The following is a 26,744-nucleotide window of genomic DNA, read 5'->3' on the forward strand; positions in this document are numbered from 1 at the left end:
AGGAGGACCCATATCACTCCAGCTCATGGATGGACTAGTATTCTCAACACTCTTACAATAAACAATCCTATCTTTCGCTAATTTCGCCTCAAGACACAGTCTTCCTAACCTTTTAAAGTCCACAATGACATAAATTGAGCACAGTGTTGGCCACAAATATGTCTAATCTCATTGACATCTTCACAGATAGTCGTTGTTGTTTTCCAAGTCTGTTGTGCAAAGTAATGAATCTATATACATCTATTAAGAACTAATTAGTTCTTATCATCTATAATAAAATCAATAATATTTAATAAATGTTGTATGTAAAATAATATTGTATACCAATCGATTATGTCTCAAATATCAAAGCACATAATGCATCGAATTGCGTGGACATCTTGAAAAACATGACCAAGTATGTGTAATAAAATTTTGTGTAATGAGAAAATACCATCTCATATAAGCATCTAAATTAATTGTTGAATGTTGTTTCTCAAAAACATCATCTCTCCTAGCATCTCAAAGATCTAAATAAGATGCATGAATCACCAATCAATCCCCTTTGCACTAACCTTGACAACTAACACTATGCAACTCATCATTGGTATCAATATAATATGGTATATGTTAAGATAGTCTAAATTATCACATTACCCGATCTGAGCAATACATCTCAACAATGTTGAAACATTGTAGTAAGACATGTACTAACCAAAGGTCAGATCCCTCATGGTATACAAGCAAAGCTGAAAGTACTAAGAACTTTGTATATGACATCCATATAGCCTATTAGAATATATGAAAGACTTATATTAAATAAAAAAATAATTTGCATTCAAATAAAAAAAAATACAATACATTTGTAATTCATACCTGATATGGTTGTTGTGCATCCAACTCATCCTGATAGAACACGAGTGAGATTTACCATAAAATGTCTAACTCCACATCATTTGAGATGACAAGCTATAAAATTATTATATTTTTTCATATTCAATTTATATAAATAACATATTGGGTAGAATCAATTTTATTTAATTATTACCTGGAACTAATGGACAATAGCATCTGAGTGACAATGCCAAACATATTGTTAACCCAACTCCCTAAAAATCCGATATGAATATTCTCTTATGACTAGAGTTGTATTAATCAACATTAACAATTTTAGGTTAGTATTTAAAATGCCATTAAAACACAACAAAACATAAATCTAATTTATTAATATCATGGGTTAATCAAGTTGCACAATTTATCAATAAAACTATAATGGTAACATAATTAGCTATAACCTAAATTCATCAAAATAATCGGTAAACACCTAAATTTATAAAATTTCAATACCATAACAAAATCATCAACCTAATTCGTGTATTTTACATTTAATTATCTTATGTTATATTAAATTTGGTATAATCCATAATTTAACTTAAATAAACACTAACTTTAACAAAAAAAATTTGTTAATTCACAATCAACAACAACCCAAAATCATTGATTATTTTATAAAATAACCTAATTATCAACTCAAATTATATCTAATTAACCCAATTACAAAAAAAAACCCTAATTTGTTTTTTTTAAATCCTTAATTCAAAACCCTAACATTTTATAAAATCAAATTAACACACATTAGCATAAATGACATCAAATTAATAGAGAAAAGGTGTTAAATATATCTCTAAATATAGAATATGGATAATGATTGTGACTAGTGGTAATTGTTTTGGCTGAAAATAGATTAACTTATGATAGAAAGAGAAAGACAGTGATATTATGCTAGAGAGATGTGTGATCTTATGGTGTTTTGGATTAGTTTCATGATAAAAAAAAAAAAAAAAGAGAAGGAGAGAGGTTGTTGATGGCAAGAAAACAGGAAGGGTAGGAGTACTCTAAGTTTAATTTTGTATAAAGTTATAAATATTATTTATGACTCGCGATCATATATCATAGAATAAAAATAATATATGGTATTCACGACTCGAATGTCATTGATATTATTTGAGACTCATTAAACAACTTTCTTATACCCCCACATATTTTCTTTACATTATTTTATTTTATTGTGCTAAAAACCAAAAAAAAAAACTATGAAATATGTTCTTTTTCAAACCAAAGCACGTCTTAAATCATTTTTAACCATTAAAGACAAGTTGGCCCACTCCCACTGTAGTAGCTATGCTGTAAACACTGCACCGTTTCAGTCCAACAAAAAAACACTTTTTCCTAAAATCCAAATAATAAAAAAACAAATCCTTTCACTTTTCTCATTTTATATATATACACAGGTACACACGCTTCCCTCCTTTCTCGAGAGCCTCTCTCTCTAGAGAAATTACAAGAAAATGGCTTCTCTCTTTAGAGAGCTCTCGTTTGGCCACTCTAAGAGAGATTCCATCCCACCACCGCTTAAGCCACCGCCATTATCCATAATGCTTTCTAAACCCACTATCACCACTACTGATCTCGACTCCCCACTAGGCCAACTCGGCACCTAACTCTCCGATTCCGACCTCCGGTCCACTGCTTACGAGATCTTCGTTGTCGTTTGTCGTACTTCCTCCGGCAAGCCCTTAACTTACATTCCCAACTCCAATTCTGACTCACCTACCAACCACTCGACTCACTCCCCTAACTCGCCTGCTTTGCAATGCTCACTCACCTCTGCTGCTGCTAGCAAAATGAAGAAAGCTTTGGGGCTGAAGTCTCCAGGTTCGGGTTCTAAGAAGAGTCCGGGGTCGGGTCAGGGGAAGATAAGGAGAGGTTTTGTCAAAGAACCATCTCAATCCAAAAGCTTAAGCTATTAGGTGAAGTTCCAGGATATGATTTATATTATTCTCTAACACACCCCCTCAAGTGAAAGCCCTTTGGACTTGAAACTTGTACAGACCCACTTTACTTTGTGCTTAATTTTTATCAAATAAATGGGGATGGTGAGATTCGAACTCGTGACCACTTGGTCATCAAGGTTCTGATACCATGTCAAAGAACCATCTCAACCCAAAAGCTTAAGCTATTAGGTGAGGTCCCAAGATATGATTTATATTATTCTCTAACAGGTTTGACCGTTGGTGAGTTGTTGCGGGCTCAAATGCGGGTCAGTGAGACTGTGGATTCTAGGATTAGAAGGGCTTTGTTGAGGATTGCTGCCGGTCAGGTTAGATTTTATTCAATTTGTTTTTTTTTTCTTTTTTAGTTTAATTTCAGAAATAATCGATTAATGCGGGACTTGACTAAGCAGACAGAAGCAATGCTGTTGTTGACCATGCCCCGTGACTTACCGTCCAGTTTTCCCCCCCTGTTTGGTAGGTTTTTTTTAAAGAAAGTTTGTTTTTTTTTGGGGTTTTTTATTTATATTATTTTTCCTGTATTCTGTTGAATTTTTTTAATCTGGTAAAGCTCGATGTTTTGTTGGATAATTAGTGTCGATCATGATTGCTGGTGTCGTAAAGGAAAACTTTAAGCTCTAAATTATGGTTAATCAAATGAAAATTAGTAATGTAGTTTTATGGTGATTCTTTTTTTTCCCTACAGAAATATAAGTTTCTGAAAATTTGTAGCTCTAGGATTTTTTAATTGTCAATGTGCCATAATGGGATTTTCAGTGTAGAATTTCTTAACTTTGTGTTGTTTGTCTGAATTTAATAGTTTGATTGATATGAATTATTGAGCAGTCTTGGAAGTTTATCCAAGTGTGGTTTCCTTTGCTTATGGTGTTTATATATATTTTGTTGTTAAAATGAGCTATCATTTTACTAATTACCATGTACTCGTGGATTGTAATGCATTTGATGACCGCTTTGTATCATGCTGGTATGTTGAGCCTTTTTGTAGTTTGTTTAGCTGAGATAGCATTTGACTACACGCATATTCATGGCTATTATGGAGCCCTATTAATGTCTATTAATGTGCTTGTTACAGGTTGGAAGGCGAATTGAGTCGATTGTTCTTCCACTAGAGCTACTGCAACAGCTCAAGCTTTTGGATTTTACTGATCAACAAGAATATGAAATGTGGCAGAAGAGAACCATGAAAGTTCTTGAGGCTGGACTTCTTTTGCATCCCCATGTGCCACTTGATAAGTCAAATCCTACCTCACAGCGGCTGCAGCAAATTCTCCATGGAGCTATGGATAGGCCTATAGAGACTGGAAAGAATAACGAGTCCATGCAAGTGCTTCGCAGTGCTGTTATGTCACTAGCAAGTAGATCTGATGGGTCTCTCTCAGAGATATGCCACTGGGCTGATGGGATTCCATTGAATCTTCGACTCTATGAAATGCTTTTACAAGCCTGCTTTGATGTTAATGACGAAACATCTATAATTGATGAAATTGATGAACTGATGGAACACATAAAGAAGACTTGGACAATCCTTGGAATGAATCAAATGCTCCACAATCTTTGCTTAACATGGGTTTTATTTCACCGTTTTGTTGCAACTGGCCAAGTAGAAACGGATCTGCTTGATGCAGCTGATGGTCAGCTAGCAGAAGTTGCAAAAGATGCAAAGACAACAAAGGATCCGCAATGCTCCAAGATTTTGAGTTCAATATTGGGATGGGCAGAGAAAAGACTCCTCGCTTATCATGACACTTTTGACAGGGGGAATGCCGAGACCATGCAGGGAATTGTTTCTCTGGGGGTGTTGGCAGCCAAGATTTTGGTTGAGGATATATCTAATGAGTATCGCAGAAAGAGAAAAAGTGAAGTAGATGTGGCTCGTACCAGGATTGAAACTTACATCAGATCATCACTACGCACTGCTTTTGCTCAAGTAAGTCTTTGCAACCTATTCGATAGACATGAGACATGAGAGCCTTAATTCTCAATGACCTTGCTCTCATTTATAGTATGAGGGCACTTGCTATCTCTACACTGCATGAACCTTTAGGAATGGGATTCAGAATGCAGTGCTGAAGTGTTGTGTACTTGGTCAGCACCTTATAATAGTTAGAGAGCTTATGAAGGATTGAGGAACTTGTTACATCGCTTTTCTTTGAAGATCTGCTCTTTTTTTTTATTTCTTTTTCTTTCCCCAATGCTTGGTCAATATCTTAATGTGTGTGACTACTTAGCATAAAGAATGGAATAAAGGCTTCCTTTTCCTTAAAAATAAATAAATAAATAAATAAATAAAATTCAAATGTCTGCTATATATCTTTATATAAATTTCAAAAAAGATTTCTTTTGGTGGCTTTATATTTTCCATTTATTTCAAGATGAGCATATGCAATATGTCTTTATATTGGCTATTCAAATTGGGTTAAGATAGCTGTCAAGAGGTCAACTTAGTGCTACCTGTGATGAGCATAGTTTAAGATCAAATTAAGTGTGATCTCATAAACAAAAGCTAGCCTCCAAGTAAATTTTTTATTTTCATGAGCTGCTTCCATGAACACTATAATTGCATTGAGAGAGATGGACAGATGCATCTATGTTTATATCAGTTCTCTTGGCTGGCTAGATGACTGTTTTATTTGGCATAAAATTAGAGAATGGAGAAAGCAGACTCTAGCCGGAGAGCATCCAAAAACCAGCCAAACCCTCTTCCTATTCTTGCCATCCTTGCAAAGGATGTTGGTGAGTTGGCAGTTAACGAGAAGCAAGTGTTTAGTCCAATACTGAAAAGATGGCATCCTTTCTCGGCTGGTGTTGCTGTGGCCACTCTTCATGCTTGCTATGGAAATGAGATAAAACAATTCATATCTAGTATAGTGGAATTAACACCAGATGCCGTGCAAGTGCTTAGAGCCGCAGATAAACTGGAGAAAGATCTGGTGCAGATTGCTGTAGAAGATTCAGTGGACAGTGATGATGGTGGGAAGGCAATAATCCGTGAAATGCCTCCTTATGAAGCTGAAGTTGCAATTGCCAATCTGGTGAAAGGATGGATCAAAGCAAGACTAGACAGAATTAAGGAATGGGTTGACAGGAATTTGCAACAAGAGGTACTTGTTAACTTGTTTGTACTGCTGTTTCTGTATTGATTTTTCCATCATTAAATCCACCACTGCACAACCTTGCAGATTTATTCTATTGAATTTGGTGTCAACTATGTCAACATTGACATGTTTCACTTACTATTGATTATGTCACAATGTTACAAGACTTTCTTGAAAGTTAATCCATTATGCTATTGCAATCTTGGCTTGTAAAAAAGCTAACCTTTGAAGGAGACACACATCGAGGAGGCTAGAGTTGAATGTTGGCAATGAGATATTATGTTTAATTGGATAGTCTGCCCATCAAAGTGGTTCTGTAATGACATTTATGATAGTTTGCAAACTTGTGATAGATTTGTGCAAGCATTTTTTAACCTTCCATGCTAACATATGCACTCATCTGTTGAATTTTCTCCCCAGTACCTGTCAGTTTTGACTGTCCATTCTTTTCTTGATGTATTTTTCATATGATCTGTTATTACCTTTCCATGACCTAACCAGCTTGTGTAGGTCTGGAACCCGCAGGCAAATCAAGAAGGATACGCTCCATCTGCCGTTGAAGTTTTGCGGATTATTGATGAAACTTTGGATGCCTAATTTCAGCTGCCAATACCAATGCATCCAGCACTGCTACCTGACTTGATGGCTGGTCTTGACAGATGCCTTCAGTATTATGCAACCAAGGCAAAATCTGGCTGTGGTAAATGTTTGCAAAGCTCAAATATGTCCATGGCTTCAGTTTCTTGAGTTTCTAACAACTGCAGTCAATCGGTCTGATTTGTAGGATCACGAAATACATATGTTCCAAATATGCCAGCATTGACCAGATGTACTGCAGGATCAAAGTTTGCGTGGAAGAAGAAAGATAAGTTACCAAACACTCAGAAGAGAAATTCACAGGTTGTGACAATGAACGGGGATAATTCCTTTGGGGTGCCCCAGCTCTATGTTCGTATAAATACTTTGCACAGAATCCGATCAGAGTTGGATGTATTAGAGAAGAGAATAATAACCCATTTGAGGAACTCAGAATCTGCTCATGCAGAAGACTTTACAAATGGTTTGGCAAAAAAGTTTGAACTAACACCAGCTGCTTGTATAGAAGGAGTTCAACAACTAAGTGAGGCTGTTGCTTACAAAATCATTTTCCATGACTTGAGTCATGTTTTGTGGGATGGTTTGTATGTTGGAGAGCCATCATCTTCTAGGATTGAACCCTTTACCCAGGAGCTTGAGCGGAATTTGCTGATCATTTCAAACACAATACATGAAAGAGTTCGGACACGAATTGTTACTGACATAATGAGAGCTTCCTTTGATGGATTCCTGTTTGTTTTGCTTGCGGGAGGCCCTTCTCGTGCTTTCACGCTCCAGGACTCTCAGATAATAGAGGATGATTTCAATTCCCTTAAAGATCTATTTTGGGCCAATGGGGATGGCCTGCCCGCCGATTTGATAGACAAGTTTTCAACCAGAGTCATAAGTATCCTTCCCCTTCTCAAAACAGATACAGAGAGTCTAGTTGAGCGTTACAGACGTGTAACCTTGGAGACATATGGCTCTTCTGCCAGGTCTAAACTTCCATTACCTCCAACTTCAGGACAGTGGAATCCTACTGACCCAAACTCGCTTCTCCGTGTGTTGTGTTACCGGAATGATGAAGCAGCATCAAAGTTTCTCAAGAAGAACTACAATTTACCCAAGAAACTGTAACACACTGAAGTGATGTACATGGTAACTAAGCAGGCCTTGTCCTGTGGTTTAACTTGTCTTAGGCGAAGATGACCCGAACAAAATTCTCCCTATGGCATGCTCGGACAAGTAGGACTGCCTTGGGAAGTTGCAGTGAACTTGTATGGTACTCTGTCAGTTAATTCCAGTCGCTCTTTACCAGGATCAGCAGTCCAGAGTGAAGAAAAATTGATAGGGGATGAGTCTTGCCAAGCTTGCATGGTGGCCAAAATGGTAGAAGATCCAGGACTATTTATTTGACTATAGCTCACCAGATTTCTTCAGCCCTACAATTTTATCTTTTTTTGTCTATTCTCTGCTGCATTTTTTTCTTTTGACCTTTCCGAGGTTCTTCTTCTTTTCTCGATAAATTCAATGTTAGCGAGTAGCAGTTCTTTATTAAACGGTGCAGTCCTGGTATAGCTTCATTATGTTGATTGTAGTGCTTGTATTCTTTTGTTAGTATAAAGGCATTGGTTGATTTGTTTCCCTGCTCCTGTTTGTTCTCCCTCTCTTATCTCTCCTTCTCCAACAGCATTTATTTCCTATATCTCATCTTTAACTCAACACTCCCTCCATCTTTCCTTGCCACTCCAATTGGCAAGCCGTCAAGTCCCCCAACCTATTTTCTGCACAAAATATTCCAATTCAGTGCTTGGAAGGTTTTTCTTTTTTACAAAAAAAACCTTGGAATGCGGTAATGCTGAGCATGAGGGCACGCAAATGCTTGTTCAGACAGAGTAGTGCATCACTCGAGTGTGACGGAAGGATCAAGATTACATCGGAAACGAATCCTCTAGTAGTTGAGGAATCGATCAAGTTCAAACTTAGGTCATTTGCATTTCTTTAAGCATACCATTATACAACAATAGTTGAAACTTCTCCATGGCAACCCATCATCGATACAACTCAGATGAAAACTTCAATAGCAGAGATGTGTTAGCATCTGGGCACCTCCTTTTCTGCTAACCAGAGACTTTTAATGTAATTCTGCAAAGAGATGTGAAGTTCGATGTCTGCAGCCTTCTCAAAGTAAAACTTCTAGAAAGAGTGGTGGTTTCTCTTGTGAAACATTGGCTATGCAAAACCTTAAACAAACGTGTTACACAAGCATGTGCCGAATTCCAAATCCACCATCAACATTCCTTTGAAATGATGGGTGATCATTTGGCTTGAATGCTTGGTCACAAGGAAAATAGATAAGGTAGCAAAACGTACTGTGCATTAACATCTTCATGAATGTCAAAAACAAAGCATCACTGTTCTTCTAAGATGGCACGCCCAAGATTTGTAGCAAGGGCTAGCCTAACAGAGTCTAATGCCTCCGCTGGCGAGTCAGTGGCAACAATGCCTGGTCGCAGGCTTGCCATGGACAATTCTTGCAGTTTATTCAACAAAAGGTTTGTTTGGGAGACATTTAGCAAAGGTCGCCCTTGCCAGCTAAGCAGTGTCAACTGCAATAAAGAATCATCAACTAGCAATTAGTCGGGCATGCATGAATTCTCAATTAATCATATGCACATTCTGTAACACGAAAACCTACTGTTAAAATATATCAAACAAAATCTCAAACTCAACAAGAAATTGAGATAAATTAAATATGGTTAGCCTGCTCAAAATCAAAAACCTGCAAAAAAATGTAATCTGGCAATTTACATTTTAAAAAATCCAGACCAGTTGCAAAATATGGAAATTCCAAGGCATGCACATAATAAACTTCTACAATACACTGCACTCTTTGCTATCTCAGATATTATTTAATGTTTGAGGGAGGAAAGGAGAGAAAGCTTACAGAATCATAAAGAAGAGGCAGCCAGACACGTTGAGGAGTAGAAGGGTTCTTCATAAGCTGCACATTCACAAAACAGAAACTAATAAAATACCAAACCTTGCAACATATATATTATTTAAAAAAAAACTCCATCCAAACAGGAGATCCGAGATAGCAATGCGTGTACTGCAAAATCACAGCCTATTGCTGCTTGTGCAACCACTTCATATTTCATCAAGTGCACTACATTACAAGATCCAGGGTCTTTAGAATTTGTAGATTGTATTGACTGATGCCACATCAATAGGATAGAAAGTTTGTTGATTAAACATACCAACATGAGCAAGTTAGCGGCATGCTGAGCAGCATCTGGAGTTTTCCTATCACAAACCTGCTGTAGCAATTTCTTGAAATCCCTATACCTGTGACACATCTAGTTTTAGAACCAAGATTGAAAATGAAAAGAAAAAAAGAAATGGAAATGAAGAAGTAAAGGGAGGATTATGATCACTGCTGAATTAGAGAAAACTTATACTTGTGCAGAAACCCAAGACTCCCAGCAGGCTTTGATTCCGAACCCAACAATTCAATTAAACCCTCCCATTGCTGTATAGACAAACAATATGAAAAAAAATTTACCAAGGTTATTATTATTATTATTATTATTATTATTATAGCTCAAGTAATTTAGCATTGGCTGGCTGATCAAATCAATGATTGCAATGACAACCACCTTGAAGCTTTCACCAGAGATTGACTTTCCAACAGAATCAAACAACTGCTGGGCAATCTTGTTAAGGAGAAATTCATCCCGAGCTTGCTGAAGCCAGAAAACTCCCAAACCTTTCCTACCATGCTTCCAGTGGTACACTCCAGCAATCTATACACAATTATTAAATTTGTTAGTATAAATGCCCATGTACCTAAAGTCTTGCAATACTCAGGAGAATCTGGCACTAAAAGACTTCTGCGTGTATACAATATAACGTGTTTAAGTTTCACTATAAACAAAAGCTACAGGCAGAGAATTCAGTGATCTCAAAGATACAAGAATTTTGGTGTATTCATACATAAATAAAGTTGAGGATGTGTTTTAAGATTTCATATACCTTCATAATGTTTGAGCTAACATGGTCGAGTTCATACAAACGGCAAATTTCTAAATTCTGCAGGCAGACAGATAAATGTCTATCAATCAAAGATTTAAACATCAACTATAAATGCATCCAAAAAATTGACACAGGGATGACACTTCAAGATGAACCAATTACCTTAAGCAACAATTGATTGTGTTGGGCAGGCTGCCTGTGTAATAAAACCTCCAACAAACTCATTCCTTGCCTCATACATGATGTCAAGTAAACAGGAGCAATCTGCAGGCAGAAGAGAATTGAATTAAGAAATACTTGACAAAATAGGAACGGGTAAATTACTGCCAAGGTAATTACACAAAAAGGGGCAGTCAATAAGGACAAAAATAAGACAAAAAAGTGCCTAAAAATAAGCAATAGAACAGATAGAATATCAACATCCACACTTCATATTCAAGAACCTTATACCTTGAAAAGTACACAACCAGGAACTTTAAGGTTGAATCCCAAAGTAATTGGGTTGGCTCTCTCCAAGAACAGGCAGAATTTAGTATTCGCTTTTACTGAAACTGAATTTCTAAATGCAATGAGGTAATAGAAAGTAAATTGAAATTAAACATCTCCTAGCATAAGGATAAATGAAAGGACATTCGAGTTTCTTTTTATCCAAACAGGTCAGGCTACTTTTGCATCAAAATAGATTGTGTTGGAGCTCCTTCATGACAGCCCGTGCTAGATGTCAAAGTTATACCACTGTTTAGATACAATTCTGCCTCTTCTACAGGAATTCAAATTTGTGAATGATTTATTCTTGAGTTCAGTTCCAATTGTGTACTAAATTGCATATCCTTCTCCTTAAATCCTACTTTTGTATATATTCAAATATACTGTACATTCCGTATTCATTACACAAGTTAGCTTGGATTCGAGGATCTCAAGTATGAAATATTATGTACTGATCTACTACTTATATTAAAACTAACCTTCTAGCATAATCTGTCATTATTACAATGGATTTAATTAGCATGCCATGATTCAAGCAGTTTGCACTTACTTGCCAAGTCAAGAAGTGAGAAGTTAGAACTTGAGCATAGACAAGACGATGGAGCTCTTCCATACTTATTCCCCCTATGTCATCACGCTCCTTGTGTAAAAGAATATCTGATTGGTCACTCCTAGCAGTCAATAACTCTATGGCATGAGTCACCATCCTGTTGAAAAGTCATCAAAATATAGTTTAAAAGGGTTGTTTGGTAGAAGTTTTCTTAAAAGACAATAAAATAAGCTTCTACATGTTGAACCAAAATAAGGATAGAGAGAAAATTAATAAAACTCACCAAGGACCAAACCCTCTTGAGCATTCAGCCAATACAACCTGCAAATGTTTGAAAACTCAAAGAGTTTATAAGAAAAAAGAACAAAAGGGAGTAAAACAATGGACAATACAACCTAGCAGTTTCAGATCCAAATAGCTCACCTCAGTATTTTCCCCAATAATTCCAATTATTAGCCGCAGCAGCTTATGTGGACTAGACATTGGTTTCATCTTAACGCATTTCTGAGCTAGGTTGTACATGCTTTCAAACCCCTGACCCAAGAAAAGAATTAAATGGAATCTCAAATCTTGCAAAAAGATAAAAAAATCATCAGCAGCATAGGATTAAGAGACAAATAATTCGATAAACTTAAAGAATAGTAAATATGCACTTACAACAGTGAATGGCCTTATGAACAGGAAGTGAGATATATACAACTCTATCCAATGGGATGTTGCAGTGCAGAGAATCTCGGTGTTTCCCAGCATGATCTGGATCAGATTTTTCAAGCCCTCCCTGGTTTGACGGTGATCGCATAGAACCCAGAATGCACTGGAATCCAGCTTAGTTATTTGTTCTCGCCATTTCTCCCATGCCTAGAAAATAAAAGATATTAAGCAACATGGTTGTGAAAATAATTAATATATATATATATACACACACATATATAAGAAAAGAAGAAAGAAAGATTCAAATATAATACTAAAATGCACAAGTACCTTCATAAAATCAGGTTTGGCTTTAAAGCATTCACCTAATTTTCCATTTTTTAATTCTGGACGCATGCGTGGCATCATTGAAATTAGAACAGCTACAGTCTCAACTAGCCCATTCTCTGTCTGCTCAATAACAGAAAAACACACAGGACTTAAAATGCAACTGTGAAAACAGATGCATGGATACCAAGGAATCTTCATTTTGATAAAGATTCACATAATGAATCAAGAAGCACAAAACTCAACCTAAAAATGAAACCCAAACAACTTATGTTGGTTGGTTAAAAATAAATCAAGGACAAAACATTGTATGAGGGTGTTTGGAAGTGTGGTTGAGGTTGTTTTTCAAAGTGTTTTTCACTTGGAAATACATTAAAAAATTATTTTTTATTTTTTTAAAATTTATTTTTAACATCAGTATATCAAAACGATCCAAAAACACTAAAAAAAATTAATTTGAAGCAAAAAAAAATTTCAAATTTTGATGAAAAGCAGGTTCAACCTCATTGCCAAACACCCCCAATCCTCAAATTGTAATATATCAGCTCAATCATCAAATGTATGGTTATTACATGTTTATGGACAGACATAAACTCCACATATGTCAAATAAAGATGCTCTCAAGCAAAGAGGTTTATATTAAATGAACAGTTAAGATTTTAATGTCAATTGACATTTACAGACCAACCAATACTTGGCCAGGCAAGCAAAAACAGTCACTAAAAATAGCATCCTTCTCAAGGTGACAATCTAAAGGCATAAAAAGTTTGCAGAAAATGAAATTTAAGAATAATTTTCAAACGGTGTGTACATATTCAATCAATCATCATTAAATTCTTACCAACCTCTCTAAAGCCAATCTGATCCAGCTGATAAGATCCATGGAAGCGCAAAAGTTTCACCTGCAAGAAAAAAACATTAAGTCCTGCATTAACACATTTGTCATCATTTCATTGCCTATAAGAGGAACTATACCACTCAACATACTACAGGAAAGACTGGACTCAAGACCACTTTACCACAATCTCTAGCCAACCAACTGCTAGTGCAGATGATATCACCTCCCAATATTTAGGATCATCTTCAATGACCTGCATAAAGCAATCGTATAAGATCCGATATTCACAAGAGAAAAAAGTGAGTTCACATAGGTTTTGACCCTGGATATAATAAATGTCAAATAAGTTGCACAAAAGTCCAATCTAAGAATTGATTCAATTGAACATATGCAACCAAATTTCATCTCATTTCAACATTTTAAGCTGGAGAGGCTTGCCAAACATCCAGCATTCCCATAGATAGTAGACAGAAATAGACTCAAGCTCCATTCTTGGACAACCCAATAAAGATAAAACTTTATGCACTAACAGGATTACATTTAGCAATATTGCCTTTCCCAATCATGATATTGCAAAATCAATTTCAGATCATATGAGAGCATAAGTTTAACATTTACGCTCACAAATTTATTAGAAACTTAGCTAAGCAAAGAAAAAAATCAAACTGTTTAATAGAACTTGAAAAAACAAATCCATAACATAATCAAACCTGTAAGGTAACTAGTGTCCCTTGAAACTCCACAAGTTTTGAATGAACAGCTGGCTGGTCACCTGATAACAGGCAATCATAATCCTGGCAAGACCAGCAAGAATAAGAACAGCAGAATTAACAAAAGGGTTCGATCAAACACAACCCCCAAAAAATCACACAAGATAGAAAGCATAAATGATCATTACAGCCAACCAATCGACAAGGCGTTCTGGCAACCAACTCTGACATAATTTGTCTGCATAAAACATTTCCATCAGCTCCCATGCTGCCTTTAAGCTCGTTGGTTCCTCACCTTTCTACACAAAATGATTCACTTAATTAAACAATCAACCACTAACTCTAAACTCTAAATAAATAAATAAATAACAATTGAGCCAAGGAAATTTCACCTTTAAAACTTCTTTAGGATCTTCAATTAAAGGATTAGAATTTGACTTCGGATTCCCAAGTAGTTCTTTTATGTCCTTGCTATACTCCATTACATACTCCCACCTAAAGAAAATAATTTATCTCATTTTGTACTAAAAATAATTCAATAAATAAACATAAATACTTTAAAAACAACAATTCAAAACTTGCCAGTCAAGGTGAAATGGAGAGGGACTTGATTGTAATTTAGATAAAATTGAAGCTGAATTCTTGCGACTTTGAAGGAGCGCGAAGGGCGTAACAGAGCCGTAGGCAATGCGCCTCCACTGCGCTGGTTCTCTGACGTCGGCAGCTCCGCTGTCGAGATTTACCTCCACAACTTTTCCCCCAATTTCTCCGTCGGAGTCGGAATTGGAAGGCGGGTTACGGAATAATGACACGCGGAGATTGTTTCCTCGGGCCCAGGAGATTGAGACGCGAGAGATTGGAGGTTTTAGGCCGTGGTGAAGCGGGTACACCACGGCGATTTCAGTGTCTGGCACGAATGGGACTAACTCGCCGCCGCTGGCAGAAGCCGCAGAATCCGCTGCGACGTCAGGCATTTCGATGGAGGAGTAACGGAAATGAAGGAGGAGTAACGATCTAGGGTTCTGGAGGGGTTTTGGAAGGAAAGCAGGACTGAGAGACTGTTATTTTATTTTATCGGTTTGCTTCATCTTCATGTGTAATAAACGCAGCGTTTTTATCTACCCGTGGTTTTTCTATGGGAAAGGGAAACCTCAATTTATTACGAAAACCTATAAATTGGATCCACCATCTAAAAATTTTATCGACTAAAGTCCTAAATGATCCCTGCCTGTGCCTTCGCCTTCACTAAAATATCATAATTAATTTTCAATATTCCATATAACAAATATATTAAAAGACATGAGAGATTCACTTTATCTATCCTCATATATTTTTTTAATTCATCACTCGTGATTATTTTGTTCTTTTCATCAAAAAAATAAATGTCTTTAGAGTAGAGATATTTTGATATTTTCACATAGTATATAAGTTATTGCTAATTTGTTTAAAAGTATTTTTATCTAATGCTTTCATAAATAATAAAATAATCAAAATACCTCACGAGCAAAAGAATTAAATGGTGTCAGGTAGGGGTATGTAAGTATTTTTTTTTATATACACAAATGAATTTGTGCATGTACCCTTGAATTTAAAACATTTAATTCTTTGTTGCCAAGGATATTTTGGTCTTAACCTCAATTTTTTTGTTGATTGTAAGTTTAGTTGAGGATAGTCATATAATTTACTATTAAAATAATAATTTCTTATTAAAAAGCAGTGTGCAAGTTGTCAAAAATGATCGTTTATCACCTCAGATTATTCTTTGTCGTCTCTTCTTCCATTATAGATGGCACATATGCTCCAAATCTAGTATCGCCAACGACCCTTTCTTTTTTTTCTTCCTTCATTTTTCTTTTCTACCCTCGTAAATACACTACGGTCCTTATTTGTTTTGTTATTTCAAATTCAAACCTTTGAATTTTGATTGTTGTTTTTTAGTCTCTTTTTTTTTGTTGAAGTTTTGTTTGTTTTTTTAATTTAACCCTTGGTTCTTAATTTGTATATATAAGGTATTTTAATTCGGTCATTTTACTTTTAATTTCTTAATTTTTTTTCTTTGCACTCTTAAAAAAGTTTTTTTATGGCTTCCAATCTAATCCTTCAAATCAAGTTTACGATTTATTTTTTTTAATGATTATATTTTTTAAAAAAACTCCTTCTATATGATTTTTTTTCTTCGATTTCATTCTTTAATATTTAATTTTTTTGGATTAAACTTCGTGATTTTTCTAGATTGAGTGCTTCAAGTTTAATGACTGAGTCATGAGTTTAAAAAAGTTAACATTTTTTTTAAAAAAAAAAAGCTTTATAATTCCTTTTATTTTTAATCGTTTCATTCTAGTCACATATTTTAGACTGTGGGTTTGACGGGATGTCTTCTGTTGGCTTAGCTCTAATTAACGTTTTTACATATTTGTCATAAATGGTTTTTCATGTTCTTTTTTATTCATTTTTAGTACCTAAACATTGTTTTTTGTTCAAAAAATTATTCAACCCTGTAGTGAAACGCAGGTACGGAGACTAGTTCATTATCGTTAGAGACCGATCACTATTAATAGTTTATATAGGATATCTCGGGTCAACTTGTGCGCACCAAATTAGATCCCTACACTCCGAACAACACTTATGAAACATGACTTACACTCCGCGGTCTATGGCTATCAATATTATTATGTAGAGAGAGTTGAGCTGGAGACCATATAGAAAGGGTAAATCTTGGCCCTCATCCACTTTACCATTTCAGCCACTCACTAATGATTTATTACTAATAATTAATATTTCTTTTTCATAGTTAATTTCATTAAATAAAATATATAGACCATAAAAATAAAATATTTAATATTTATCGAACACATTTAATAATATATTTTTAGAAAAAATACACAAATTATTTTAGATATTTATTTGTAAAATTATAAATTATTTAAATACATAAAAATTCATATATGAAGATCAATAGAGTTAGAGGATACTACTTCCACCATCATACCTGAATAAGTTAGTTTTTTTTTTTTTTACATTTTCCACCTCTATTTCTGTGAAGGTAAAACTTCTTCACACTCGGGTAAAAGGTGGTACAATCACCATCCTTATTTCTACCTCTCATTTTTTTTCTTTCAATTTCAATTAAAGCATTTCTTTAGTAAAATATAACTTAATTCTTATACTTAGTAAAAATTAGATAGGGTAAATTATAATGATCCTTCAATATTATGAAATTGTGTAGATTATTCAAAAATTTGAAGATATGACAAAAACATCTTGTTTAAAAAAAATATTATATAAGCCCTATGTTTTACTCAAAACCCATAATTACTATGAGGAAAAAATAGATAAATTAAAATTTTATTGAATTGGAGAAATAATATAAATTAATTGACATGATTATTTTTTTAAAAGATGAAAATTATTAAATTCACTATTTAATTTTGGTCAATTTTAGTTTTATTTTAATTAACATTATTTATCTACTTTATTAATATTTTTTAAATTTTGCTATTTCTTTCAAATTATAATTAAGGACATTTTAGTTAAAAGATAATTTAATATTTTATAGTGTAATAGGTACAACATACATCTTCCAACTAAACTCTTTTGTTATGCACACTAGGCACTACATGTCTGCCTTGAATTTCAATCTTGATCATCTCACCACATAATCAATGTCATTTCTCCAAATCAATACACAATCTAGCTTGACCTTTATATATTTGATTTTCATTTGCATTAGCTCGGATCATTCTAATGTTTTTTACATTCTCAAAACACTTATCAAACATCTTCCTTGTATATATGAAGTTCTCTTTGTTTCCCAACTAGCAACATGAATAAACCTATCCTAAATTCTAGCCATCAACTATAACCTTATTTTTCTAGCAATAACAATATCAACAAATTTCCATATTTCCTTTCTTAGTTATTAAGGGACTACCAAATTATTGGTGATATTATCAATCTTCATTGTATTGTCAAACCAATTTAAACTCTCATTATCAACTTTCCCAACATCCTTTATGTAGCTAATAAAATTAAGAATTATGTATAATTGGTAAGCACTCTCAAATCCAATGTTGATTTCTAATCTATGAAATCCTTTCTTTTTTAGATTAGCATAGATATGCTTTGCACAATATCTAAGTGTCGCATTTGAGAATACCTCAAATATTGCTTCTGAAAGACTTTGAAAGAACAAAAAATTATAATAATTAGATAAACAACATATTATGCAATGGATATTTTGTTTATTAAGAATAAAAGTTACCTTTTGCTTTCAAATATAATGAAATATGGCTTATGATGTATACTATGCTAGATGGATCCATATAGTACATATAAGATCCATCATCATGTATCATTGTTATCATACTCAACAAGAACATATGTCACTAAAAACAATCCATTATCTTCATTCAAACTTATAACCGATAATAAAACTCATTTGTATGGACCATTCAAATGACATCTATTTATCCTAATAAATTACATACATCCATTCACAAAGCCATCTTTCATGACTTTTAAACAGATATGCCATCTCAAATCTCCATAGTAAATTCTCATTCAAATTGTAATTAGGGTCAAACATAAGAAAATATTGAAGCATGGATTATATTCCTTTAACAACTGGATATATGTTCAGAGTTTATTAAAATAATCAATATGAATTATTTTAACCAACTCTTTTGCCTTTCTCTTAGCTTTTCATACTTTCTTTTTATGTGGTTTAATCCTAAATTGATCTTCCAAAACTATTTTGAATGCTTCGTTTAAAATGTTTGGGTCTGTATTGATTATTGACAACAACTTTTTTTTTCATTAATTTTGAATTACCAGCCTCTATACATGTAGGTCGAATGCAACTATGCTTCTCTCTTAATGACTTAATCATGAATGTATTGGTACTAGGAACAAAAAAAAAAACATATATTATCCAAGTACAACCATCCCCTAAATATCTTGCTATAACTTTTTCTTTTTTATTAATATACTTTTTCAGTTGGTATTCACGTTTCACTTTATATTTTTGCAATACATCTTTGAAGTGATTTTACATTACTTAAAAGTTGACATTCTTCAAAAATTATAGATCCATTCACTATACCTTTAAATCTCTTCTCACTAAAACCTTCTATCCGATTCATGTTCTTTTTTTTTTATTCCTCTTACTTAAATTGTCCCTTTTTTACTCACCAAACTCATTACTACTCTTGGATCAATAACAACATTCAATATCATCATCATTAACTTTATTAAAAAAAAACTCATATCGTTTCTTATCAGAAGGGATATAATCATCATCTTCTAATTCTTTATCATCCTTTTCAACATCATCATATTTAATCATTAGCATCCTTATTATATCCATTAGAAGTCCCAACTTCAATACTATTACTACCCATATCATCACCCAAAGAACTCATAGCCTAACTAAGATCAACATTGCAAATAACACCAGAATCAATAATCATCACCAATGACCACATTACCAATAACACCAAAATCAACAATACCACTAACAACAACTCTCACAATATCACAACCAACAACACCATTAACAACACCTCCAATATTACCACTAATATCACCACCACCATCTATATCATGTGCATTTAACAACACCTCCTATAACACAACTAGCATCACCACCACCACCACTCATATCACCTCTTATAACAACACCCATAATACCATTAGCGTCACCACCACCACTCATACATCACCTACAACACCACTAGTAGCAACACCATCACCTACATCACCACTAACAACACCGAAATCAGCACACACATCATTATCATCTTTACTTGAATCTAAATCTTTTTCCTCAATAACTAATTTCACTTTATTGTTGTTTTAAATTTCATCATCATATCCAATAAAATACTTAATTCCAGGTAGCTTGCCATCATTATGTTTACTTGAATAACACCTTGGAATTGTTAGGGGTTAAATAAGAAGCATCATTATCATCATCTATATGTGTATGTGTGTGTGTGTTAATTTCTTCATCCCTTTCTTATTTATACATACTCAATATATCATACATCGAGGCATCATCAACAAATATATTTATATGTCATATGTTATTTGAAACCCTAACAAATATATGTCATAAAATTGTTTACATATAAACAATATGTTTATTTAAGACATAGTTAAAGCAACAATTTCTTATGACATACAAAGAATTGCCAAGATGGGCAATCACATCTTGCATTTTGTATTGTGCAATGGTGTGAAATAAGTTCTTAAAAGTCCTTACATACCCAAACAAGCATGATAAATGCACATTTTAAATACAAACTAAAACAAGCATCTATCTACCCATAAAAAATGTCACCTTCTATTAACCACACTAATCCCATATACATGAGTTGAAATCCTTAAACATATATGCCAAACAATATAAAAAGAAAGATAGGAAAGCATAAACCCTAAACCTTAAAATTATTTTTAGGGTTTCTAAAAAAAACCTTATTAGTTATGTTCAACATTGCTTAAAATAAGTTCAAAAGATTGTTTCAACATGAATTACACTTGTTTTATGCAGCATATAAATAATTTGGGTTCCTATTTTCAATAATTTAGGGTTTTTTAATGGTGTAAAGAATAAACAATAGTACATGATTTCCCACTACCCCAAACATGTTTTATATTCTGATTACTTTTGATTTTAACAAAAAAATTTGATTATATAGGATATTTTTAAGAATTAAAGTTCTAGTTTTAAAATTGACAAATTGTTAATTAAATAAGTTTCACCGGGTACAACATCTATTAAATAGTTGAATTAACAATTTTAAATAAACAAATAACACATTATCAATGATTTACGATGTCATGATTCAACAAATAAATTGGGAAAATACCTTTGTTGCTAAGTTCTAAATGAAACGATTGCAAGAAGAATCCATCAACGATGATCTAAAAGATTTAGTATAAGATAAATCCATCAATTAGGTTAGGGTTCAATCTCAGGATCAATTAGGGTTAGTGAGAGAGAAGAGAGTGTCGATCGAAGCTAAAACTATAGAAAAAGATAGATTTGATTTGTCATTTTTGGTCATTTCTTATTTAATATAAATGAGAATATTATGGTCAATTTATGAGATTTGAAAAGCTTAGTTGACCAAGATGTAATGGTAATTTCTAAAACTATAATGGGTAATCGCATTTTGGATCAAATTATAGGATGCTAAATGTAAGTTTTCATTTGAAAAATTATTTTTTTTAATCCTTTTGTTTTTAAATAGTGTTCTAACATAAATCTTTGATATTTGAAAATCTATAACTAACCCCTTTATTGTTTTCCATAGTAGTTAAACCCGACATGATTCGTCCGGATGAATTGATTCAAGAAACTTGCAAGTCAAAGCCTAATTAGGACTTGGTTATGAGTGGAACTAAAAAAGACAATGACCCGATGAAATCTCGTTAACCCAACTAAACGGCTAAATCAACACCAATTATATTTTTAAAAGAACAAAGCAATGTCATTTGAACAAAAATGATTGACATGAGTTTACCCAACAACCAAAGCCTTTTCCATATCATTCTATAAGATAGGTATGATAACTTTGTTGTTGACTAGTTATATATATATATAAACAAGAGTCAATATATTAAGTTATTTTTTGGTTTCATTTATGAAAAATAACTTTTGATTTTGAAACATAACTTAAATTTTTTTTATTAAAAGTAAGTATATTCAATAAAAATAATAACTTAAATGAGTTTTTATAAAAAGAAAATAGTATAAATTAGAATTTGACAAAACAGATCACCTTATTTTTTACCAAACATATTTAAGATTTTTTTTGAATAAAAATTAAAAAAACAACTTCATTCAATATATAAAAATGATATTAAACAAATCTACTAACCAGCTTAGTTAAACCCTATTTTAAAAATTAAAAAAATAGAATAAAATAACGTAAAATCCACAATTATCCTAAACGGTTGTTAGAATGATGGAAATAAATAGGACAAACCTCAACAACAACAAAAAAAAAACCTTCATGGACAATATGAATTTGACCACTAAATAATTTTTCATTTCAATTCTAAATTCTCAATTAAAGACTTTCATCTATTTTAAAATTCTTCATTCATATTTCTTCCAAATTCTACTTTTATTTTATAATAAACCATGTCATTTTAGAATAATTTAACGATTTTAAATGATTCTAACAGAAGTCATAATTGAGAAATAATGATTTGGGAGTAAAATTAATCAAAAACTAGTTCGGGTGTAATTTTGATGTCTGACCAAACAAATAAAACTCTTGTTGTCAATAGGAAATGGATGTGGATTTGGAAGAAAAAATTGGAATTTGAAATTGAATCGCAGGGATTTGGAAACGTTTCTGAAAAGTGAACGTTGATTTTTTATTTTTTTATTTATTTAACCACAGGTTACATCTTAAATTTATATCACACTGAAAGTGGAGACCTTTTCCAACAATCAACCTTGCCTCCCTCTATCTGAAGGAAATTATATCAACTACAGAATCTGTTCCAATTTTGAAGGATTTTTAAGGATGGAGCAAGGAAAATCTTTGGACTCAATCAAGATAGTCTTCAATTGTGAAAGAAATGCATCGCATTTTTTATAGCCTTACTTTGCTGTAGTTGAAGAAGGCAGACAATCCTTTATAATCTCCTGAATCCTTCTCTTCATTATCTTGTCTTTGATAGTTGCACGCATGTCTCGGTAGAACAATTCCAATCTACGAAGCTTACTGTGATCTGCCGATTCTAACATGCTCTCCCATTCTTTTGCGATGTCAAAATTACCTGAATTCTGCAATGAGATTGGGATATCTTGGAAAGTAAAAGGTCTGCCAAAAACCAATCCATGAAGCATGCCACCATATTGTTCCATTATAGAAAGTTTTGACTGAAGGAGCTCTATCTCTTCCATTGCCAAAGACAACCTTTTGTCTGTTTCTGCAACTGCTTTGGAACCATTGCTCTCCTCACCAACAGTTTTCGGTTCTGGTTGCTTGAAATCCTCTGTTAGTGGAGGCCATAATATAAAACTGGGAGCAAAACAATTGATCGTCTTACCATTTCCAAGGACACCACTCGTACCCCTGCCCCATGACCAAAGCTTATATCCATCATTAGCAACAAGAACAGTGTGGGCAGCCCCACAGGCAACTTGAATTGGATTGTGAAATATGGGCCCATCTACTCCATAGCCTGACATTAGCAGGGGAGAAGCAGCATCCCCTGCGTCTGTTCCAGTAAAACTAGCATCTGGGCACAGGCCAAGACCCTTTTCCATTCCCCATGACCAAACATCTCCCACAGACGAAACAACACTAGTGTGAAATAAACCACAGTCAACAGAGATCAGGTAGGCTTGTCCTGGCAATTCTTTAACAGGCTCAGGTTTTAGCACACTTTGGGTAGTTCCATGCCCAAGCTGCCCGTTATCCCCAAGGCCAAATGTCCAACACACACTTTCTAATGGGTCAATTGTTCTCCTTTTGCGAGTGAGTAAAGCTGTGTGATATGCTCCACATGCTACCTCATAAACATCCCAAGAAGAGTCCTGGTTAAACATTTCAACAATCTCAGGATGGACTCTGCTCTCTCTATCTCCCAGACCCAATTGGCCATGGTTATTATTACCCCACGAGTAGCATACTAGATCCTCACCTTTATATGTTTCTCCAGCACTAACCAGGGCGACAACATGTTCACTTCCACATGCCACCTTCACAACAGAGTGGCCATGGAAATCACGAACAGGAATCGGAATGAAACTACTCTCAAAAGAGATGCTACTTCCAGTTTTGTTTCTTTGTTGCGGGCAATTGCCCCACATCCAAAGGGCACCATGATCATCAATTGCTAGAGACATCATTCCTCCAGCTTTGATAGAGCATATCTACAGTAGAGACAACATTAATAGAATTACAAACCAGACTTTTAAATGCAAAATAGTGATACAAAGAATTCCATACCTTTAGCGGTCCTTCACTCTTTGTTTCTGAATGATCTATCAATGAACCTAGGGAGCCCAACTCAAGGAACTGGTCCATTAAGTGTGGCATTGAATAATTCTCTCCACTAACACCAAGTTGGCCATCCATACGACAGTCAAGGTTGCACAAAAAAAAGTGCATTAGCAAGCGCAAAGTTAACAGGATTGCATTTAACACTGAAGGACACTAGCTGTAAAGGATACAGATGTTGTAGCCCCAACACCAGACCGATCCATCATCTGCCATTACATGGACAACAAAGCATTAGAGCAGCCAAAACTTCTCTTTACATCTAACACTCACAATTGTTTCAGTCAAAATGTAGCCTTAGCCTATAATAACCCCAAAACTTCATCTAGCAGTTATATAATACTTAGCTAAATAACAATAATAAACAATATATATATATATATATATATAAGATGTGAATTTGGATAAGCAAAAGAAATCCAAACCTAGAGTGTAGTGCTTAAAAGTAACCTTGACAGAAAAATTGCTTATAAGTACAAGTAAGCACTATAGCTAACTAGCTTATATTGACTTTTTCATTTAACTACAGGTATGTGCTTTTTGGTAATCACTTCACATGTAAGCAGCAGAGGAATATCACTCCATAATCCATATACCTTGGAATACGGAGGAAGTGAAGCGATCCTTTGGGACACGATTTAAAATTGGCAAGCTTCGATCAACCTGCCTCATTTCCTTGGGCACAGGTTGATAGGCACAAAAGCTACAAATGGGCTAGTCTGCTTAAACTAGAAACCATAGAATTAAACACCTGCCTCCTTTACTAATGCAAATCCCTACCTCAATCCAACCCGAATCCAAACTAAATGGTAAATCGTTTTCTTGCAACAGATCTTTAAGTTTATTATTCACATCATAGTACGGAAAGAACTATCATATACACCCAAGAAAGCTACTGAACTTCAAATCATCCAGCAATTTGCAATAAGACACAGAAGAAAAGGAAAAATCTTTCACAGAACCTCAACCATCCCCAAAGTATTAGGAGTTTCACATGGTTCCACAAGAACTGAAAAATGCACAAAGCCTATGGAAAATGTGAGAAACTGACAATCAAAAGCGAAACTATGATATATGCCCTGCCCTAGTCTCATGGACATAATTTTGATATGTGATATATTAATGTCAAAAGAACCCTACGAAAAAAATCAAATGGCAAAAAGTTCTTAAACTACCATTTATGCTGTTTAAAATTCGGACAAAGTTTTCAACCATTTCTACATAATCAAATGTCTACTATAACAAAGCAGATTCTTCATAAGCAATCAATTTATAAAATTTACACATTTCAATTCTCATTCAAATATACAGCCAAACCCAATAAAACATCACACTATATTCTTATGTCTCAAAACAAAACAAGCCAGTACAAATCAAGAATCAAATCAATAAAAAGTTAATAAAACCAACCTGCAAGAGCAAGACTATGATAAGCACCAGCAGCAACCCCCACAAAGTTGAGTCTTTTTTCTACACAAGTTTCGCACTTTACTTGTACAGGAAAAAGCTCATCCATTTCTGAACCAGTCCCAAGTCGCCCAAACATTCCTTTACCCCATGAATACACACGCCCATCTCCTACAATTAGACCAACCCACAATTAAAAATCACATTTTTCACCATCCCAAAATCAATGTAACAAATGAAGAAATGAATCTGCAATGTATGCATACATATATTACCTGTGAGAATAAGGGAGTGAGCTTCACCAGTAGCGACGGAGACCACTTTACCAGAGAGTGCTGTATTGCCCTCCATTTTATAGTGTAAAATGATAATTGCCTGAGAGAGAAAGGGATTGCGGGTGCTACTTGGGCTCTAATGCTACCTCCTGTCTATATGGATGACGATGGTAATAACTAAATTCCTTTTCTTTATTATAAATACGGTTTATCTTAAGATTTGGATTATTGAATATGATATTTTTCTAAAAACAATTTTTTTTCTATTTTTCAGTATAAAATAAACATTATAAAATAAATAAATAAATAAAATTTTCTATTCAACCACTAAATAGTGTTAATTTATAAGTAAATATTTTAACCTTCAAGATATTTTCCTTAACATTGCTAAATCATAATATTCACTTAACATACTTGTTGTAACCCATTTTTGGGTCCCCACAAAAAAAATAAAAATAAAAAGCCAAAGGAGGTTAGAAAAATAACAGGAGGTAGAAGCGCTCAGAAAATGGTCGGAAAATTGGTCAAGGAGGTTAAAAATACAAAGATTTGTTTTTTGACAGTATATTCTTGAAGGATGAGAGCCCTGTTGAGAAGGAAAATTTGAATTTTGAGGAGAAAAGCCCAAATTTGGATGTTTACGGACTTAATTGGATTTTTATTTTTCAATTTATAGAGGATTTGATTGCAAGAAAAATTGATTTTTAAGTCAATTTGGGCTTTAATTAGAAGAAATTAAAGTTCTGGGGCCATATTATAATTTTTAGGAATTTATTAGGTCCAATCAGGGGCTTAATTACATAAATATCTGAAACCAGGGACCAATTTGGAAAAGGCGCATAAATCAGAGGGGCTGTATTGGATTTGATCCGGGGCCAAATTAAAGAAATTGAAAACTGGAGGACTGATTTGAAAACGGCGCAGGGAAACCAGGTGAC

General features: G+C 34.0%; 2 protein-coding genes and 1 pseudogene across 3 annotated transcripts; 1 reads left to right on the plus strand and 2 right to left on the minus strand.

Annotated features, from left to right (window-relative positions):
• The first annotated feature begins 2,319 nt into the window (after positions 1-2,319).
• On the plus strand, positions 2,320-8,143 carry LOC133674886 (protein unc-13 homolog; annotated as a pseudogene).
• A 331-nt stretch (positions 8,144-8,474) lies between these two features.
• Positions 8,475-15,237, minus strand: LOC133674884 (nuclear pore complex protein NUP85-like). Its single transcript, XM_062096179.1, has 18 exons — positions 14,682-15,237; positions 14,492-14,594; positions 14,288-14,398; positions 14,100-14,183; positions 13,571-13,642; positions 13,397-13,453; positions 12,555-12,674; positions 12,231-12,431; positions 11,997-12,107; positions 11,857-11,894; positions 11,574-11,730; positions 10,700-10,801; positions 10,538-10,594; positions 10,162-10,308; positions 9,964-10,034; positions 9,763-9,850; positions 9,450-9,506; positions 8,475-9,111 (listed from the first exon to the last, which is right to left on the minus strand). Exons 1-18 carry the CDS (start codon positions 15,071-15,073, stop codon positions 8,914-8,916), a joined length of 2,166 nt encoding a protein of 721 aa, XP_061952163.1. The 5' UTR covers positions 15,074-15,237; the 3' UTR covers positions 8,475-8,913.
• A 7,225-nt stretch (positions 15,238-22,462) lies between these two features.
• Positions 22,463-25,981, minus strand: LOC133674881 (ultraviolet-B receptor UVR8). 2 transcript variants are annotated; one of them, XM_062096175.1, is made up of 5 exons: positions 25,807-25,981; positions 25,535-25,702; positions 24,298-24,333; positions 24,074-24,198; positions 22,463-23,997 (listed from the first exon to the last, which is right to left on the minus strand). In XM_062096175.1, the coding sequence occupies exons 1-5, from the start codon at positions 25,880-25,882 to the stop codon at positions 22,717-22,719; spliced, it is 1,686 nt and encodes a 561-aa protein (XP_061952159.1). In that variant the 5' UTR covers positions 25,883-25,981; the 3' UTR covers positions 22,463-22,716. The 2 variants fall into 2 exon arrangements, with proteins under 2 accessions (XP_061952159.1, XP_061952160.1); XM_062096176.1 differs by lacking the exon at positions 25,807-25,981 and having other exon boundaries at positions 24,074-24,179; positions 25,535-25,639.
• Between the last annotated feature and the right edge of the window lie 763 nt (positions 25,982-26,744).

The sequence above is a fragment of the Populus nigra genome, chromosome 15 (assembly GCF_951802175.1).
Source record: "Populus nigra chromosome 15, ddPopNigr1.1, whole genome shotgun sequence".
NCBI classification, from domain to species: domain Eukaryota; kingdom Viridiplantae; phylum Streptophyta; class Magnoliopsida; order Malpighiales; family Salicaceae; genus Populus; species Populus nigra.

Bases quoted from the DNA above. Each gene is read 5' to 3' on its own strand.
- LOC133674884 (XM_062096179.1), bottom strand. From the start codon at position 15,073: ATGCCTGACGTCGCAGCGGATTCTGCGGCTTCTGCCAGCGGCGGCGAG. The intron at 10,595-10,699 runs GTAATTGGTTCA...GTCTGCCTGCAG, and splicing joins ACAATCAATTGTTGCTTAAG to AATTTAGAAATTTGCCGTTT. The intron at 9,507-9,762 runs GTATGTTTAATC...GTGAATGTGCAG, and splicing joins CCGCTAACTTGCTCATGTTG to CTTATGAAGAACCCTTCTAC.
- LOC133674881 (XM_062096175.1), bottom strand. From the start codon at position 25,882: ATGGAGGGCAATACAGCACTCTCTGGTAAAGTGGTCTCCGTCGCTACT. The intron at 25,703-25,806 runs GTAATATATGTA...GTCTAATTGTAG, and splicing joins TCACTCCCTTATTCTCACAG to GAGATGGGCGTGTGTATTCA. The intron at 24,334-25,534 runs GTTGGTTTTATT...ATGTAATGGCAG, and splicing joins TCATAGTCTTGCTCTTGCAG to ATGATGGATCGGTCTGGTGT.